The sequence below is a fragment of the Seriola lalandi genome, unplaced genomic scaffold (assembly GCF_002814215.2).
Source record: "Seriola lalandi dorsalis isolate HSWRI2012SDOR001 ecotype SW California unplaced genomic scaffold, Sedor1 jcf7180002054885, whole genome shotgun sequence".
Taxonomy (NCBI): Eukaryota; Metazoa; Chordata; class Actinopteri; order Carangiformes; family Carangidae; genus Seriola; species Seriola lalandi.
Window position 1 is genome coordinate 3,021,283 of NW_019525437.1, and position 18,510 is coordinate 3,039,792.

Here is an 18,510-nt window from a genome sequence, read left to right on the forward strand (position 1 = left end):
TTTTAGGACCTGTTTTTATCTGGTTTATTTATTTATTTATTTTTTTTACATGACTTTGCTCCTCTTCATTTCCCCTTTGCACTACTGTTATTTTACCTATAGAGTTTGTCTTAATATGTTTTAGTCTTGATTTTCTCAGTAGAATACATTTTTCCTTTTACTTACAGTCTAAATTCAAGAGTTAGACAAGAGACAGACAAATATAATAAAGTGTCCAGAGTCCAGTAAAGTTCTCCAGTAAAAAAAACATGAGCCCATAAGTCGTTTGTGCAGCAGGTTATTATGACCCACAGTCATGTTTTGTTATAGGTGACATAGGTCGCGTCAAAGGGTTGAAAAAAACGACCTATATAGTTGTTCAGGTTGAAGGACTAGTATTAGGGCCACATTTAGGGAAAGAAAGAAATCTGAAATTATGAGAATAAAGGCGTAATATTACAAGAATTCAAAATTTTGAGAGAAAAAAAACATAATCTTTAATAATATTACATCAACCAATCAAATAGGTTAAAGGACAGTCAGTGTCAGCCTGAGCTGCTTCTGGCAGCTGCTGTTTGTCTAACAACAGAATAGACTCAGTTTCTTCACAGTCTTTTCAATGTCCTGATGATGATGCTGTTGCTGCTGACGATGATGATGCTGATGAGCTAAAAGATGAAGTATCTCCTCATTAGTGAAACCTCTGCTAAAGCAGAACTTCACAGGAAGCTCCACATTCCTCTCTTTACAGCTTCTGATGTTTCCCCTCTTAAACAACATGGAACCAAAAATTACAACTTTATCCTCAATACATTATGACTTAATTCTTGTAATTTTATGACTTTGTCTCATAAAATTATGATTTTATTCTCATAATATACAACTTAATTCGTTATTTTCCCTCTAAATATGGCCCTAATGCCCTGTCACACATACCAGAGTCGAGCCTGGGTTTTCATTTATGTAGAAGGATTTTATATACAGTCTATGAGTAGGATGCATTTAAGACCCTATAATGTGTAGTAACATAAAACAATAAGCAAAGTAAATGTATTAAGTTTTTGACAAGCTGTAATTGGGCAGAACAGGGGACAGGGTCCAACTGCTCCAAAGCAAACCCAAAAAAAGGCTAAATAAAGAAACATAAAAGGGCAATGTGCCTTATTTTGAAAAGTGCTGCATGAAAAAATAACTTTATTTAAAACTTGTTATATTGTCCAGTTTCCTCATTATTCTCTTTTTATCGGGTCATGACAGGAGAAGCTTGAAGTTTGCAGCTCTCCTTCCTGCTCTGCAGCTCCGGACTGAAAACGTGCGCACCTGATGACACAGCATTGTGCCGCTGTCTGTCTGCTGCTGCGTCATGTGCGCAGTAGACCACAACCAAGAAAGACTGCACCGTTCTCCCATCATCCACCTCTCAGGTATCATCTCTACATCTGTTGTATTTGTTTTTTTTTTTTCCTAAAATGCGGTGCACTGGGACATGCTGCGGCTCCTTTCCAGGTCACTAAGTTGTTACATAATTCATCAGCTCTCTGCAGTTTCCCAACATCCAATACTCCCATCCAGTCTCGCGCCTCTGTCACAGAATAACACCATTTCATAATTAAAGACCAAATTACGATTGCGGCAGAAACTAACAGCACCATATCCGGGTGACGCGGTGTTTTGCTGCAGCTGCAGCGGTGGTGGTGCTGTGCGGTGCGGCAAGGTGAGGTGCGCCATCCCGACCCGTCCCGTCTCCGCCGCCGGCTGGCATAATTTGCAGACGGCAGGAGGAGGGAGGAGGAGGAGGAGGAGGAGGAGGGAGGAGGGCTTTACTGACATCAGCACTGCCGCTCACTACAGCACCGAGCAGGCTGCCTGTCTGCTGGACCGGCCACGCCGTCTATTCACCCTGACTGGGGCTTCGCGGATGTCTGGGCTCCTCTCTGCGGGGTTCGGGTAGTGCGGAAGCGGACGGTTTCGCGCACCGAGGCGTCGGTGGAGGAGAGAGAGCTCGTCCGTGCAGTTTTCGCGGTGAGTTTGCGGGCAGCAGACAGCGGGGCATACTGGCGCAGGGCGAGTTTAGTCGCGCACGCTGTCTGAATGAAGTTCATATTCGCCTAGTCACGCTTGTTGTAACTGTTAGTCTCAGCGTCTCTCTGTGAGCCAGCAAACAGAGGACTGTAGGATGTTTTCTCTGCATTCAAATTACATTATTTTACAAATTAAAATTTTTAAATTGATGCCCTGACCACAGATTTGTCTGTCTCACTCTAAGGCCTGAGCTAAATAAACATGTCCCTGCTTTAAATTTCTAATAACTTGGTAAAAGTGTGTGATGTTAACATTTTAACTTCATTTGAAGTTTGCAGGAGCTTCAGGGGGCTGCACAGAACAGAAAAGGCGACGCGGCAGGATCTCATGCTGAAGAGTGCACACAGGGGCACTCTGAATAAGAAGCCAAATTCTGCACTGCAGTGGATTTCCTCAGGTGTGTGTGTGTGTGTATGTGTGTGTGTGAGTGTGTGTAAGTGTGTCTGGCTTGACTCAGTATCAGCACCGAACACTTTCTCATTAGAATCAGAAGCACCCGCAAAGGCTTTGGGGCTTCGTCTGGAGGTCACCCCGTCCTACAAAACCGTGCCACCCTCTAGTTTCCAGCCTCCCCCTCCACCTCCACCACCCCTCTCCCTTTTTTTTTTATTTTTTTTATCACAGGCACAGTGTGTTGGCTGGTCAGTCTGTCTCTTCATCTGGATCACAAAAGCCTGCAGGCCTCAGACTGTAGAGCTGTGATTGAAGTCTGGGTTCATACTGTGGATTTCTAAAGAACTGCATGGACTTTTAACCAAAACCTACAGGACTAAAGCAAAGACCAACCAACTGTTCAGTTCTCTTGAGTTTTTGAATGAAGAAAGTTGGACCTGCTCGTCAGAAGGTGTCAAATTCCACCTCAGGGATCAGATTTTTATCATCTAAGTCAGCACGACACAGCAAATCTCAGGTGGCGTAACAGGTTTTTCCCAGGTCAAGGTTGAGTTTGAGTTTCATCTCAGGGATTTTTAACCGACAGAGTTTCCATTAGCTATTTTTCAAGGCGTGTACTTTTAAAGCAGCAAAATTTCAGGCAGCAACTGCATTTTTGGTTTCGGCATCACCCCATGATCTCCCGTTGCCATGGCATCTGACAGCTTCCAGTACCGGGCGCTCTTTGAGTACAAGCGGGAACGTGGTGATGACATCAGCCTCCAGCCGGGTGACCTGCTCACCGTCCCAAAAGCCGCGCTGATGGCGACGGCGGGACTGGAGTACCAGGAGGGGGACGAGCGCAGCCCCAAAGGCTGGCTGCACGGAACCAACGAGAGGACCAAGGAGAAGGGAGACTTTCCAGGGACCTTTGTGGAGTACGTAGGGGTGGTGAGAGTCGGCCCTCCTGTGGCTAAATCCTGGCCAAGGCCTGTACCACCGACCCCTGGGGGGCAACAGACTTCCGTCGGGCCTCAGCCTCCCGGAGCAGCCGCTGCTTCAGGTGAGTGCTGCCTCAACGGGATTGAAAATATCATGTGGTTGTTTGGGTTCTCTCTATCAGCTTTGCATGAAATCCACATTAATAGAACAAAAATTTAACATCGATCCAGTTTTGGCTGCAGAACCTGATGCTGGACTTCAGATGTATCCAGTACCGGTGTGAGTGGCTCTGCTCAGACAGTGTTTTGTGTGTGAGTGTGTGTGGTATTGTCATCTGCTGTCTGGTTTCAGTTGCTATCAATCATGTTGGTGTTGTTTGCACAAACACATTTGATTGACGGATTCTGAACACTTGAGTTAAAGAGGATAAAATTTCAAGTTGTACAAAAATGAACAGGTGTTGTAGCTCGATAAAGTACAAACATCTCAAACCATTACACGAACGCTTTGTGAGCGTTAGGGCGATTCAAATGGAGGGAAGTGACAGCCCTGAACGACTTCTCTTGTTAGGCTTTGTTGGTGCCTTGGGGCCCATTTCAACACATGTGTAACATGAAATCTCGTCCTACCAATCAAAACAAATGCTATAATTGTCACCACTGCATGAGCAGACATGAGCCCCGCAGGACTCACAGTTTATCTGCAACTTGCAAACAACATTCATTCAGGAAACATGAGGCTGCTACTACTTCCAACCTGCATATTTTTCAGCAGGATTACACAAAAAGTACAGAGCCAATTTGCACCAAACTTTGTGGAGGGATGGGACACGGGTCAGTGACAAACTCGTTACGTTTTGGTTCCGATCCGGTTGAACGGGTGGATGAAGGATGAAGGCATAGAGCATTTTTTGGCACTTTTGTCAGTTCCTCCGAAAAATACTGTTTGGCTCTTGATGTAAGAAGACACATTGATGTTGTTGAGATCTATGATTTTGTGCAATCTGGTGCAGATCCAGGTAATAATCTGTATCTGACAGATGTGTAGGATTGTTCGGCCTTGGTGGAGGTATGTGCTCTATTGAGTGCCATAGTTGTGTAATGGGCTCCAGGTGCCTATGGTGCCAGTTGCTATTTCTGACTGTGCTTTGGGTTTGTTGTGCATTCGCAGTGAAGAATGATGACATTAAGTGTACTTACGCGATCCAGTCTAATGCCAGACTGCATTTTTAAGTGTGCTGTTGACAGACTGTTATTCTGCATTGCAATGCACAACAGGCACTCAAACCACATAAAGGGTACTTTACAGTTAAAGGTTTAGCAGACAAACGTACTCTCTCACTTTCCTCTAGTGGTATCCATCCACACAGATCGTTCTGATTTATTATATAGGCCTTGGAAATATCTGCCTCCAACCAGTTCAATGGTGGAGTGCCGTCAGTAGAAGTATATTGTGTACACCTCACAGTCTCAGTACCTGCACGCTTCTTATTAGTCTGATAACCTGCAGCTGTGCTGATACTCTCTAATTATGCACTTCCAGTCCAGCTGAAACCCTCTTTCAAAAACCTGCACCAAACCCCCAGCCCCCAGTCTCCCCTCTTCCTCAGGGGGGTTCAGGCCACATTTGACGTGTTAGTCTTCTGTCCTGTGGAAGAAAGTTGGTTTTGAATGATAATCTGTAGATCTGCTCATACATTACCGTCGTAGGTTTGGTAGTTTTTGTCTCTGCAGATGTTGCGATGGTCGGTTCAAGTTTTCCCTCTGCACACAGACTGTATTACAGCTTTACTAGACGTGTGGCTTCTTGGTTTGCAGCCAGGTTCAGAAAAGGGGTTCATGTTACATAATATTGAGATAAGCATCTCCAGATTGAGACAGAACTGCCCTTCCAGAGGAGGATTCCCATTACAGATTCTTTTTGTTGCTTGGCCCAATTTGACCTTCAGGAAGACTCAGTTTAACACAACTTTGGTCTTATTTTGAAGTTTTGCACATCGTGTCTTGGCCATAATAACACTGTACTCATCAAGTTTATTGTTAATATCTGGGAGCACAGCAACATGGCTTCAATATCCGAATGTGACGAATCGGGAAACCTGAGGTCGAACGGAAAGAGTGTCACAAAAAGTTGAAGTAGGAAGTCTCTAAACAGTGATGGATTTTTACAAAGAGCATTTTGGGTAATACTTCCACCATTTGCCTTCTCCTCCAAATATGTTCGGCTAACATGGGGAGGGGTTTCCAACCTGTATGTGGTTTTGCGATTGTCTTTTGGAAATGTTGCTGGACAACAAAATTCATTAACACTAAACCAGAATTATCCTTTAAACACCAACCCCTTTGCCAAAGTCTTATTTTTTTATGGCACCAGACTCCTTAGGTGTACTTGGACACGATGAAGCTGCACCCACCGACACGTAAACGATGAACTGCTGCGTGACCTCTGGGAGCAGCGGATCAATGACCATATTTCTTATTGACTCTGGAGTTCTCAGAAACATCCAGACATTTTGTGGCTCACTATAGACTCCGCAAGCACCATATTCATGTTTATTATCTCTCACAGTATCTCCTCCAGTTAATTCCAGTCAGAGAACTGAGAACATACTGTACAGTAGCGTGCAGACTGTTTGTATCTGCTCAGTGCAGATGGATTTTTTGATGATTTATTTAAGACTGAGCACAAACAGACGGTAACTAGGACGAGAGGGCTCGAGCACCAAATGTAGAAAGCGCTGCGAAACACGCTGCCCCACTTAAAAAGCTATTCTGAAGCCTGCAGACTTTGATTAGGCTTTTTACAGGGTCGGGGTGGTTAGCTCTGTTTTAGCCCTGGCTGTCTGCTGCAGAGCGCGTTCAGATCTGCTCTGTTTATGGCTCTTCATTTGCTAAATAGGTCAGACGCAGAGCAGTGTTCTCTCCTCTCCTTCCTCTGCCGCCTCTCCGCTCTCTTTAATTGTCTGGCTGCCCGTCTCTTTTATGGGAGTGGGGTTCAGACCGTCCTATATAAATAACATCCATACCGCTCCGGGCTCGGCTAAATATCTGTCTCATTTCCATCTGTCCCTGCTCCCTCTGCTGATGCTCTTAGTTATATTATGTGTTTTGGCTGAGCCACTCGTCCCTCCCTCCTCTCCATCCATCCATCTATCCATCCAACATCCTGCAACCGCACAAGGCTGTATCTGTCCTGAATAATTGATTGGCTGCTGCACTGGCGTCCTGACATGCCACATTCCTGCAGTCACAAATCACCAGTAGCAGTGGAGGTTTAGCAGCGGTGCTGGGAGGCCTGTGCAGAGGGAGGCTAACAGATCTGCAGCCTCCATTGCTGCTGACACTCAGGCACACCCTGCTTCATGTCAGGACTCTGGAACAACACTGCTGAGGGGGTTTTCAGGAGCAGGGTTGATCAGGGATCACTGGTCAATTCAGATAAAGTCACAAATAAGTCACTGTAACCTGTAAGTCTGTGAGTGCGCATTTAGCCTGGCTGCATGTTGTGAAGCAGCAAGGACTGGAAAACTGGTTAAAGTGGGGGTTAGATTGCTCTGGAGCAGGATTGGTAAGGAGTTAAGGCTAAGTTACCATGGTAGTAGTAGTGAACTGCCGTCATAGGACCGAAAACCCTGAGTTAAACCTGAAGTTACCTCGCTAACCTCAAATCCTGCTTCGTAGTACAGGCCTCAGGTGTCAGTATGACTCCAGGAAGTGCAGGGATGCACCAACAAAGACAGTGAATAAGAAGACAGCAAGATGGTAAACATGGATGCAAATGATGCTGCATTATAAAACTTAAGGATACACACATACATAACACTGTATGGAACCTTGTGTTTGCTTACCAGAAAACTCCACAGGATACCTTTTAAGAACAGGAGTTGTCTGGACTTGAGGTGGGTTTTGTATTTAGAAACATGTTGATGGTATCATCGCAATGTCAGACTGACAAAACTCTCGCAAACTTTATGGAACCTTTTAGCCTCGTTCAGGTCATAGTTTTGGTTTTTTCGGCACATTTTGTGACAGCCTGGATGTCAGACAGCAAGTTTCGGATAAACCCACTATGCACTTTTAGTTCTGGTCGGGAATTATATGAAGTTTGTAGAGGAGAGAGTTGGAAAATAACTTCCTGGTCCTCTTCTTCTCCTGCTGTCTTCCTTACCCTCGTCTTCCACTTGTTGTCCGGAACAGTTCAGTTCCCTCCCAGTGGCCATGATGATTTAATCAGTTGTGATACCTAATAGGTCTAACAGGGCTTATTGCACTAATCAATGCGTAACACTATCTGACACTGTGTGATTGTGAACGCCGTCCCGCATTTCCCTACCTGACTCCTTACCCCTCCCTGAGGAGAGCTGTTTGCCAGCTCTGTACACCATTAATTATGACAATAAGCTAATGAATCCCTGATGCGCTTCTCGTCACTATCTACCCACAGCTGTATAGGAAAAAGCATTGTGGTAATCAGAGTTCATGCTGATGGCTAATGGCACGCGGCGCTCTGCTTCGCTGTGATAAGGCAGATCACGCCTTTTTATCTGCAGATGAGCCCCGTGGCTCGCCGCACTCTGTTTCTCTTTCATGTAAATGAGGACGGCAATTAGATGTAAACCAGAGGACGAGACGCAGACGCTTCTGCACCGAGACTTTTGATTGGAGTTTGGTCAAGAAAAGCAAATGGTACTTAGTGTCAGACAAGAACACCACCTTCATCATATTCTTCACCTTCACCTAACATAAAAACCAACCCCAAGTCTAAACCCTTCAAACAGACCTTTGAGGAAGTGAGGATGGGACAAGATGGCTTTGCTCTGAAAGTCTGAAACTCAAAGAGGTCTCCATAAAAACAAGGTGCACAAGAACACACAAACGTACTATAGCCTACGGTTTTATGGAAAGAGCAGTGGTGGCAAGACTGAAAATAATGAGCTGCGTGGGTTTTCCCTCCACCTGTAAATGAAGTACCAGAGCACACCTATGGCGAACGCGCATGGTTTCCAAGGTTATGTAACCACTGTTCCTACGGTGACAAGTTTACATAGATCAGTCAACCGGCAGCTACCAGACACTTTGAAGGTGGAATGTTTTTTCTTGCATGTTACTCAATATATGATTTTCCATTTGCAAATCAATCAATATGCATTAAATGTCAATAGGACAACTGACACGACAAATGTATATAATTTCAACCGGATTATGTGAACAGCAGATATCTCTCAGAGGACGTAGGACTCTTGCAGAACCACAGGAACATTCTTTAATTAAAGCTGGTGTTTAATTAATGCACAGTCTCAAATAAAAGCCATTCATGGGTGGCGGGAACAAGCAAAGGCTGGGTGAGAACCATGAAATCGACCAGTGTTCGTTCACTCCCAGACGGACAGTAACGTGTGAATATGAGTGAGCAGCTCATCACCTTCAGATTGTCGTTCTCTATTGTGTATGTTTCACCTGACCTACACACACACACACACACACACACACACACACACACACATATCAAACAATGGTGGTCAATAGCAATCACAGTTTTTAATTGAGCGCCGTGCACTGTGAGCGTCTCCTCGTCTTCAGAGGTGCGTCGTTGGCTAGTGGGGCGGCTGATCGATGCGATTGAGGGCGTGATGAAACGCCGCCGCACTGGATAATGACCAGGAAATCAAACACAATGTGTGTGTGTGTGTGTGAGAGAGAGAGAGAGAGAGAGATTAGAGGAACGGCAGACGCACGGAGCAGTAATTGCCAGCCTGTCAGAGCCTGTGTTCGCCGAGGCGTGTGTTGGTGCCGACAGGCTGTGTGATCAGCTTCGTGCTTAACCGTGGTTCGATGAGTTCAGGGGATCGATGAGCGCCATGGCGGCATCACAAGCTAACCGGGCTAAATGGCCCCATTTGTAGATTTATATTTAGCTCGACTAGTAGCTCTTAGTTTAGACTGAAATGGCCATCAGTGGTGCGTGTGTGTGTGTGTGTGTGTGTGTGTGTGTGTGTGTGTGAGAGAGAGTATAACTGCTGCAGAGTGAAGAGGAGGCACTGAGATGTTCTGTAGAGACTCAGCCATGCGGAGGGCAGATGTCTTTATGTCTGAGTGTGAAGCTGAAGAGAGACGAGAAGAGGGAGGGAAACTGTTGTTTCCTTCTCAGCTGTTAAGGATCAGGATTAAATAAGAAGTGGAAAAATTTCGGATTCATCATATTCAATAAAACTGAAACCAATCCTTCTTTTATTTTCTTACACATGCTGCCAAAATATCTTGGCCCAGCAGCCTAAATCCTGCCCGGCTGCCAGACTTGAGATTCATAAACAGCAGAAGAACACTAGTTCAATTCCAGGTGCTGACATCGGGCCAGACCAGTCCCAACTGCTGCTACCTGCAGATGATTTGGTCTCGTGTTTTGAGATGAAAACAATCTTGAAGTTTGAATTTCAGACTGAAAACACACTGTATGAAGTAGAGCAGAGTTCGTTTTGTTGTTTCCATTGTTGTATATGTGGTGGTTCACAGCCGTGTCACTGTGAAACTGAGCAGGATGAGTCCTGTCACAGATATTTGCGTGTCTATCTTTTCACTCACCTGTGTGTGTGTGTGTGTGTGTGCGTGTGTTGTGCAGTGTGTCACTCTGCAGTGTGTCTGATATGTGTGTCGTGCATGTGGAAATGTGGAGTTGGGAATTGGCAGAACATCGTCTGGCTGCTCCTCTCTTCCTGTCGCTCTTTGATTCCTCTCGTCCGCCACCTGAACAAGTCGTTCCCTCTGGTTTTATATTCACATATCTCACTCTCTTTTCTGTTTTTACACACACTGTTCTTTTCTGGCTGGCCTCTGATCACAGCACCGCTTTCAGGAAAGTGACTCATTTCTACAATGTTGTTAAAACAAGTTGATTTTTTTTTTATTGGAAACAGATTGAACTCACTCATGCTGTCTCCAATTTTTCTTTTCCTACTTGATTCAAGTACAAGAAAGAGTTTTGGCATGTAGTAACACACACACACACACACACACACACACACACACACGATGTCCCACTTCCAGCTTCACAGTCAGCATTGCAGTGCTGTGCGGTGCAGTGCGTCTGTGGGCCTCCCTCCCTGCGACTCCCTGACGCAGGGCTGCATGCCAATTAGTGTGGTAACGAGCGGGGAGGCGGCAGCTCAGTCCGTCAATTAAACAGCTGCATCGGACACTAACAACATGCAGCGGCAGTGAAAGTGTGATACACAGCAGATAAACAAACACAACTGCCTTGTAAAGACACGCGATGTGTGATGTCAGAGCAGTGTTAAACTGCTGCGTTTACTCATTTATTTCCCTGCGCCGTGTCGCCGCGGTAACATCGGCCTCCTCAGAGTTTATGATGGAAACGTTTAACAGCCAACCTCGTGGAGAAGAGTAAAACAAGAAGAAGACAGATCTATAGAGACATGTTGTTCGTGTAACTGTTCATTCTGTGGCGCCTCTGCAGGAAACATGCAAGTTCAAATTCAATCCAAATATTTACTTTGAAGTTCATTCTTGACATATGAAAAAAAAAACGACTACTTCTCATTTTTCACTTTTTACTGCCTTTGATACTTGTCCTTCCTTCCTTGCTTCCTTTCCTTGTCGTCCTCCTGTTTGTATTTGAGCGTTGTACGTTCTCCTCCCGCTGCATGCTAATGTCTTTAATCTATGAAGTGTTATTGTTTGTGGAGGAGGTGAGATTTATTGTCCCTGTTTTGAAAGTCAATTACGGAGGTCCACACAGCGCCTGTGTTAAATTGATGAATAGGGCGAAGCGGCCGAGTCGCCCGGTGAAAGGAGAAGGTAATTCAAATAAACACGGCAGACGGTGATGAATAAAACAGGAGCAGAGGATCCTGGGAGAGCGCGAGGATGCAGCGCTCTGTCTCTTTGATGGTGCGCGGCGGTGACCCACCTGGACGCTCTGTTAAACTGCAGTCTCCAGCTCTGGGGATACATCTGTGACGGGGTGGAGGGGTCACAGAGTGAAGAGCTGCAGCGAGGCGCACCGTCGCGGGGAGAGCTGTTGTCAATAAAGCTTTTATTTTACTGGCTGCCTAATTGGCCTTGGAATCACCGCGCTGAGCCGAGAGGCTTCTCCCGCCGAGCCGAGGAGGATTTACTTGTCAGCCGTGAAAGAAAAAGCTCAACAACAACAGCAGCAACAGACACACACCCACAAAATGAAAACCGGCCTCACTTATGTTGATGTGGAAAACAAAACTAAAGGTGACACAGGAAATCAAACTGTAAAAAAGATCAAATAAAATGTTTATCTTTTTTTTTTTTCCCTGCTTTGACTTTACTTGTTTCTTTTCTTCATCCTTCCATTAATTAATTCAATTACAATAAAGCTGTTGCTGTTTTTCTCTTTAGAGGTTAAAGGCCGATGTTTATTTCGTTGTAAATATCCTCCATGTGCGTGTAACTGTTCAATCTGAAGGTCGACTAATAAAAATCAACCTGTCTGCAGTTAAAAGCAGCAGGTAAGATGGAGCGAAAAGCTGAAATGTGTTGTTTTGTTCAACAGTAGTTCATATACGTCATGAGCCGAGCTTCCACCTGTTCACCCCCCCCCCACCCCCACCACCACCATCTGACCCGTGTGCAGCGAGGCAGGACCAGGTTTTATGTTTAAAAAGGAGTGAGTGGGTGAAAGACCAGAAGAGACCTGCTTTTTCTCCTGCATTGCCCCTGTCCTGCCTGTTTACGGCCTCCTATAAAACCTCACTGCGTTTTACGGCCTCCTCCTCCTCCTCCTCCTCCTCTCCTCCTCTCCTCCTCCTGCGGTTTAATGCCCTGAAGTCTCTGCATAGACTCTGGTACGAATGATTTGACCGCTTTAATTCCGGCAGGCGGGAGACGTTGTAAAAGACAGCAGCTCGTTTTTCTCTCAGCAGCAGTGGACTGAAGCGTTTCAGGGCGTGAGGCGTTTCCTTTGTGCAGCTGCACGTTGCTGCAGTGTTGGTATTAATGAGCACTTCATAAAGGTCATTACAACAGATTCTCACATGATGTCTTCATAACAAGAGGATCAGCAGATGAGAGGGGCTGTGAAAACATACAAACAGACGAAGAATAGGTGGATATAAAAAAAACACAATGGCAGCTTCCTGCTACTTCCTGCTACCTGGCACATGTTGGTGATGTGAGCCTCTGTGCACCGTGGTCACCTGGTGATCACAGAGGAGTGTTGGAGGTGATAAACCGAGCTGTGAGCAGCGTCCACAGACCAAAGCGCCGCTCTCAGCTCAGCCTTTGTTTTGGTGATTGAGCCGATGAAAAGAGAATCGTAGAGCATGGCACCACTGGTACAGAGAGGAGAGAGAGAAAGAGAGTGTGTGTGTGTGTGAGTGTGTGTGTGTGTGCCACAGAAACCAGTTGGGATTATTTGGTGCCAACTGGAGAGACTTTGATGTGAAAAGAGACTCTGTTAAGCCAGAGGACACACACACACACACACACACACACACACACACACACACACACAGTGTCTGTGACAAATTCTTCCTCATCCCCTATGAACAAATAGAGTCAGTGAGTCTCAGAGTTTTAATCTGTGGAAGATTAAGAATCTGTAAATGAACAAAAGACACATTTGTAGTTTTGTTGCAGCTGCCATCACCTGAGTGCGTTCTGACTGACAGTGTTTACCTGCAGGACGCAATTTATTATTTTTTATTAGTGAGATCTTGATAATATCTGTGTTCGAACAGCTTTGCAGAGTCACTCTATGCACACTGAAGTAATGTTGTTTTATCTCGGATATGAAATCTCAAATTTTTCATTCTAAAAATGAGAGGAGTTACATCTGCAGGCGGGTCGCACTGACGCAGAATTCATTCAATGAAATCCTCATTATGTAGTTTGATGATCAGCACCGGCGACAGCAATATAGTTTTTAGGTTGTACGAGACCTTGACAGAACTTCTTCAAATTTGGCACAAACATTCACTCGGACTAAAGGAGGAACTGATTCGATTTTGGTGGGTAAAGGTCAAAGGTCAAAGTTTGCGGTCAGTATGGCCTCACATAACACTTTTTAGCCATTACTCAAGACTTCGCACATCAGTTATGACAAAATGTTTAATATTTAATGTGATTCTGGATGTAACCTGAAACTAGCAAGGCAGTGATTCTAGTTCATGTCCAGTTTTGCTTCAGACTTAGAGCAGCAGAGCGGAGATGCTGCGTGCAGGAGGTGTTTCTGTTCGGCTTCACACTGAGGTCAAACACTGTTTTCTTCTTTCTGTCGTCTTTTAGCAGTGTGTCTACACACACACACACACACACACACACACACACACACACACACACACACACACCTCAGGCCTCAGTTTACATCTTCCTCCAAACATTTACGTGCTGCTGCCGTCCACTGTGACATGACACTGCTTCAGGTCATCACTACGTGAGTGTGTTTGTTTACACACGCAACACATTTTACCATGACGACCACACGTACAACTCTGTCTACATGTGTGTGTGTGTTTTTCCAGAGGCGGCTGAAGTTAAACACACAGGTCTGAGTTGACACTGTGTGTGTGTGTGTGGACTGCTGCAGGCTGCAGAGGACTTTGTTCGATGGTTAAAATGACTCTGAAGACGAATCACCTGCCTGAGGCTGATCTCTGCTTCCTGATCCGTCACATATGCAGATCAGACTGAAGCAGCTGATGTACGACGGTGTGTTTGGTGACGGTGTGTGTGGTGACTGTATGGTGACGGTGTGTGTGGTGACGGTGTGTGGTGACGGTGTGTGCGGTGATTGTGTGTGTGGTGACGGTGTGTGTGGTGATTGTGTGTGTGGTGACGGTGTGTGTGGTTGACGATGTGTGTTGTGACGGTGTGTTTGGTGACGGTGTGTGTGCTGACAGTGTGTGCTGACAGTGTGGTGACGGTGTGTGGGGTGACTGTGTGGTGACGGTGTGTGTGGTGACGGTGTGCGTGGTGACGGTGTGCGTGCTGACGCTGTGTGTGCTGACGGTGTGTGTGGTGACGGTGTGTGTGCTGACGGTGTGGTGTCACTGTAGAGCAGATGGATCAGTTTCTAATGTGACGCACACTGTTGCTCTCAGCTACAACTCACTGCTTGTAGTTTTCATCACTTTATTCATCTTTGCTGACTTTTTCCAGCCAGCTGGAGTCGACACCGTAGCAACGAGGATACGATCCGAGTTGAGTTTTGTTCACATTTCACAGGAACATTTTAAAACTCAATTTTGATTAATTATTAGTTAATTTCCAATAAACCTGCAGAAATGACTTGATTTATTGATTAAGTCAGCTCTTACCCACTTTTCCAACTCTTGCAGCAGCCAACAGGTTGGGAACTGCTGGATTAGGTAATGGAAAATGAATCGTATACTCTGTCGTCAGCCTCTCAAACAGAAAGATTTCCTGCTTTTCGTTATTTTATGTAACCTTGAACTAAAACCTTTGGGTTTTGCAATCTGAGAAACTGTATTTTGAGACATTTTATAGACTGAAGGTTTAATATATTAATCGAGGAAATAATTTGCGGGTGAATCGATAATGAAAATACCAGTACCATCCTGTTTTCTCTGGCCCCTGCACACATGGACAACATGCAAAGAATGTAATGATGCAGCTCTTGAGGACTTTTACACATTTTTTAAAGTCTTATTGGACCTAACAGCTCAGATTCTGATAACACAGATTGTAATCATGTTTTGGGCCAGTGGGAATCATGTGACCTGCAATTCCCATTGTGGCCACTGCACTAAAATCACCTCACAGCCTAGTGCTGATGCTGAGGTCTTGGTTCTGCAGGATCACATGACTGTTTCTTGTTGTACACATTGGTTTTTTTTTTTTAACAATAAACCAAACAAAATGCTTAATTATTAATTTCAACCGAGCTTTTTAAAAAACAGTTTTCATCATATGTTGTCTCCTTAGTGTCTTTTCACTCAGTCGCCTCATGTTTAACTTTCATTCATTATAAGATTCAGATTCTTTTCCTTTATTTATCTTTATCTCTATCTCTGTCTTTTTATTTACATTAAACATATTTTGTTTAGTTGGCTTGTGGGAATCTGAGTCGTGGAGGCTGCAGGTTGTGGGAACTTCACTGTGACAGTTCTGCAGTGTGTGTGTGTGTGTGTGTGTGTGTGTGTGTGAGAAAACCAAAGCGTAAACACAGCTGATGCTTGATGGCGGAAGCTGCTTTGTTCCACATTCTTGTTGGTTTGGTTTTGAAGGTCAGCGTTTTGCTCCTCCTGACCGGTTCTCCGTCGGTCCTCGCTCCTGCTGCGTTTGTCATTCGAGTGGAAACATTTTCATGTTGGCCTTTCAGAAATCCTTACCTTGCCTTTTCCCGCTCATGCTGCGTGGCGTTACACTGATGCAAGTATGCAGGCAGGTGTGTGTGTGTGTGTGTGTGTGTGTGTGTGTGTGTGTGTGTGAGACTGGCTCAGTGTCATTATTCCCTCTGTCACACAGAGACAAGACATCTTTATGGAAGTTTAATGACTCTCAGCTGTTTTCACACTCTGCCGCTGACTGATGTCCTCACACAACCACCATCATCTATTAAACATAACCAGTTATGCTAACGTGCTCATTAATTCTACTAATTAATGCATTAATCAGCGAATACTGTGGCTTTGTGTTAACATGCTCCTCTTCACAGGACACACATATGAAGCATTTACCCATGAAAAAATACTTTAATTCTCAAATTAAATAATTCTAATTGTCAGTATAACTTCTTCATGTACATGTATGGAAAACATGGAGAAGCCAAACCTGCTACTGGATGAAACTCCCTGTAGAATTCAGACATTCACGGTCTCCAGAAGATGAATCCTCCAGTGCCACAGACAGGTTGAAGTTCTCAGTTATGTAGCAAAATAGCTAAAAACATTAATGTGATGTATTTGTTGTGCTGATGGACGATGATATCAGTGATGGACTATGATTAGAACGATTGCTCATGCCTTTGCAAATGTCAAGACGAACTTTTGACTTGTTTTCCCATTAATGCAGTAACTTATTATTTGTAGTATTAAATTAATACTAAATTTGACTTGCCTGCCACACACGCACGCTCCGATCAGCTGATTGTGAGGAAGCTGCTTGTTGTGTGGGGGAGCTGCGCTGTGATTACAGAGCGGACGAGATCGACAGTCAGACAGAAAAAATCATTTAGTTCAGTTTCTGATCCTGCTGCTTTTATGGCAGTAAATAGAACTTTTGGAGTCAAGGAAGGAGAGGGGATTTCCAAACGTCAATCATGCATTGAGTAGCACACAAGGAAACATTCCACCTTAAAAGATGCCGGTAGCTGCTGGTAGCCTCTGAGCTGCTCAGTGAATTAAATCGTTAATTAGTGGAGATGAAAAGACAGAACTTTTCATTCATCACTCACTCATGAGAGAATTGTTCAGAAAGTAGGCGGAACTTGTGGGGAGGGGGTTATAAAAATCAGCTCTACGTGTGATTAAGACGTAATTGCTTGTCGACCTGCGGGGCGAAATGCGCTTCTGGTGTACAACTAGATTTTGGTGGCTAAAGGTCAAAGGTTATGGTTATGATTTTTGCCTTTTAAACACAACATTTTGAGAACTCCTCAAAGGAATCCATTCAAAGTTGGCACAAACATTCACTCGGACTCCAGGTGAAACCAATTAGACTTTGGTGGTCAAAGGTCAAAGGTCAGTGTGACCTCACAAAACATTTTTTAGCCATTACTCAAGACTTCACACAGCAGTTATGACAAAATCTCAAACAAATGGTTCATGATCTATGACTGTGGATAAACAGGAATGTAACCTGAGACTAGTCTGAGTGGAGGAGGCAGACACCCACCGGGAGGTGACTCTAGTTTGGCTTATGAGTGAAACGTCTTGGCAAAAATGGATTTCCTTGAAGTTTGGTGCAGACGTTAATTATTCTTTCAGGAGGAATTGTAATAACTCCCACTCACCTGTCGACCCCCTCTTAACCGCTCTACATTTCATTTCCTTTGCAAAAACCATTACAGCCTCAAAGAATTGCTCGCAGGGCCACAGACTCGTCTTAGTCTTCCTCTATAATTTGTGGGAAAAAAACTTCACCTCTCAGCTCTGCAATCAGCTCTGAGTGTGTGTGTGTGTGTGTGTGTGTGTGTGTGTGTGGATCCCAAGACAAGGCAGCGATCACAGCCGCAGATGAGAGATAATACCTGTGTTTACCACCTTTGTTTGGCTGAAACAAGCTGAAATCTCACCTTCCAACCTTTTCTCTTTCTGATCATTATTTCTCCTCTCCCTCCCTCCCTCCATCCTCAAACACCTGAATGCGACACCCATTCAAATCTGTGGAGGGAAAAAGAGGCGATTTCAGCAGAGTGGTGGGACCGTAATTGCTGCTAAAATGAAGGACTTCCATCTGTGGAGCTACAGAGAGTGCGGAGCAGAGATATAATTATAGATGAAAAGTAACATTCTGCAGAGACAGTCTAATGTTTTATTAATGGAAGAGCTCGGAGATGAGAGACATATTTACCGTCCGGTCATTAGTTATTCCTCTTCTCGTCCCCGCAGTGTCTCAGCGGACTTTGTTCTCATCTCATTTTTTTTTTTTTTTTTTCTATTGACTTAGTTTAAAGCTCCATGGCTGCACTCCAGGGTAGAGCTGAACTGCCCCTGAACTCACCACGCCATCTCTGACACACACACACACACACGCTCACACACATCATTCTCTTTCTTGTTGTCTCAATGTCATTTAGTCCTCTTACTCTTTTCCTCCCCGTCATCCTCTTATTTTCCCCCTGGCCACGTGGTGCTCTGCTTTAATCCAGTTTAGATTAATATTGGGTGACTTTCCCGCTCTTTTTCTCACTTGGGCAGCAGGGTGTGTGTGTGTGTGTGTGTGTGAGATAAAACATGAGTGGCCAGTTAACACAAAGGAAATAACCTCCATCGTTATGTTGTAATAGTACCCATGAGCCTTTTCCTCTAATGTGATTTTATGTGTATCAGTAACCTCAGTCAAGGCTCCACCTGGGCGGCCCCCACAGGTGCATTAAGATATGCAATTCAAAGTAAGGTGTCTAAAAAAGTATTGTTTGAATATTGGTACTGGATCCACAGTTTCATATTGGAACTGGTCCTTATTC

At 44.7% G+C, this 18,510-nt stretch overlaps 1 protein-coding gene across 1 annotated transcript in view; it reads left to right on the forward strand.

Moving 5' to 3' along the window:
* Positions 1-1,847: 1,847 nt before the first annotated feature.
* The window catches only part of pik3r3b (phosphoinositide-3-kinase, regulatory subunit 3b (gamma)), a 199,488-nt gene continuing 182,825 nt past the window's right edge, over positions 1,848-18,510 (forward strand). Inside the window, exons 1-2 of the mRNA XM_087180021.1 lie at positions 1,848-2,001; positions 2,333-3,496. Of these exons, the coding sequence (XP_087036147.1) occupies positions 3,145-3,496 (352 nt within the window). The 5' untranslated portion in view covers positions 1,848-2,001; positions 2,333-3,144. The remainder of the gene's footprint in view (positions 2,002-2,332; positions 3,497-18,510) is intronic.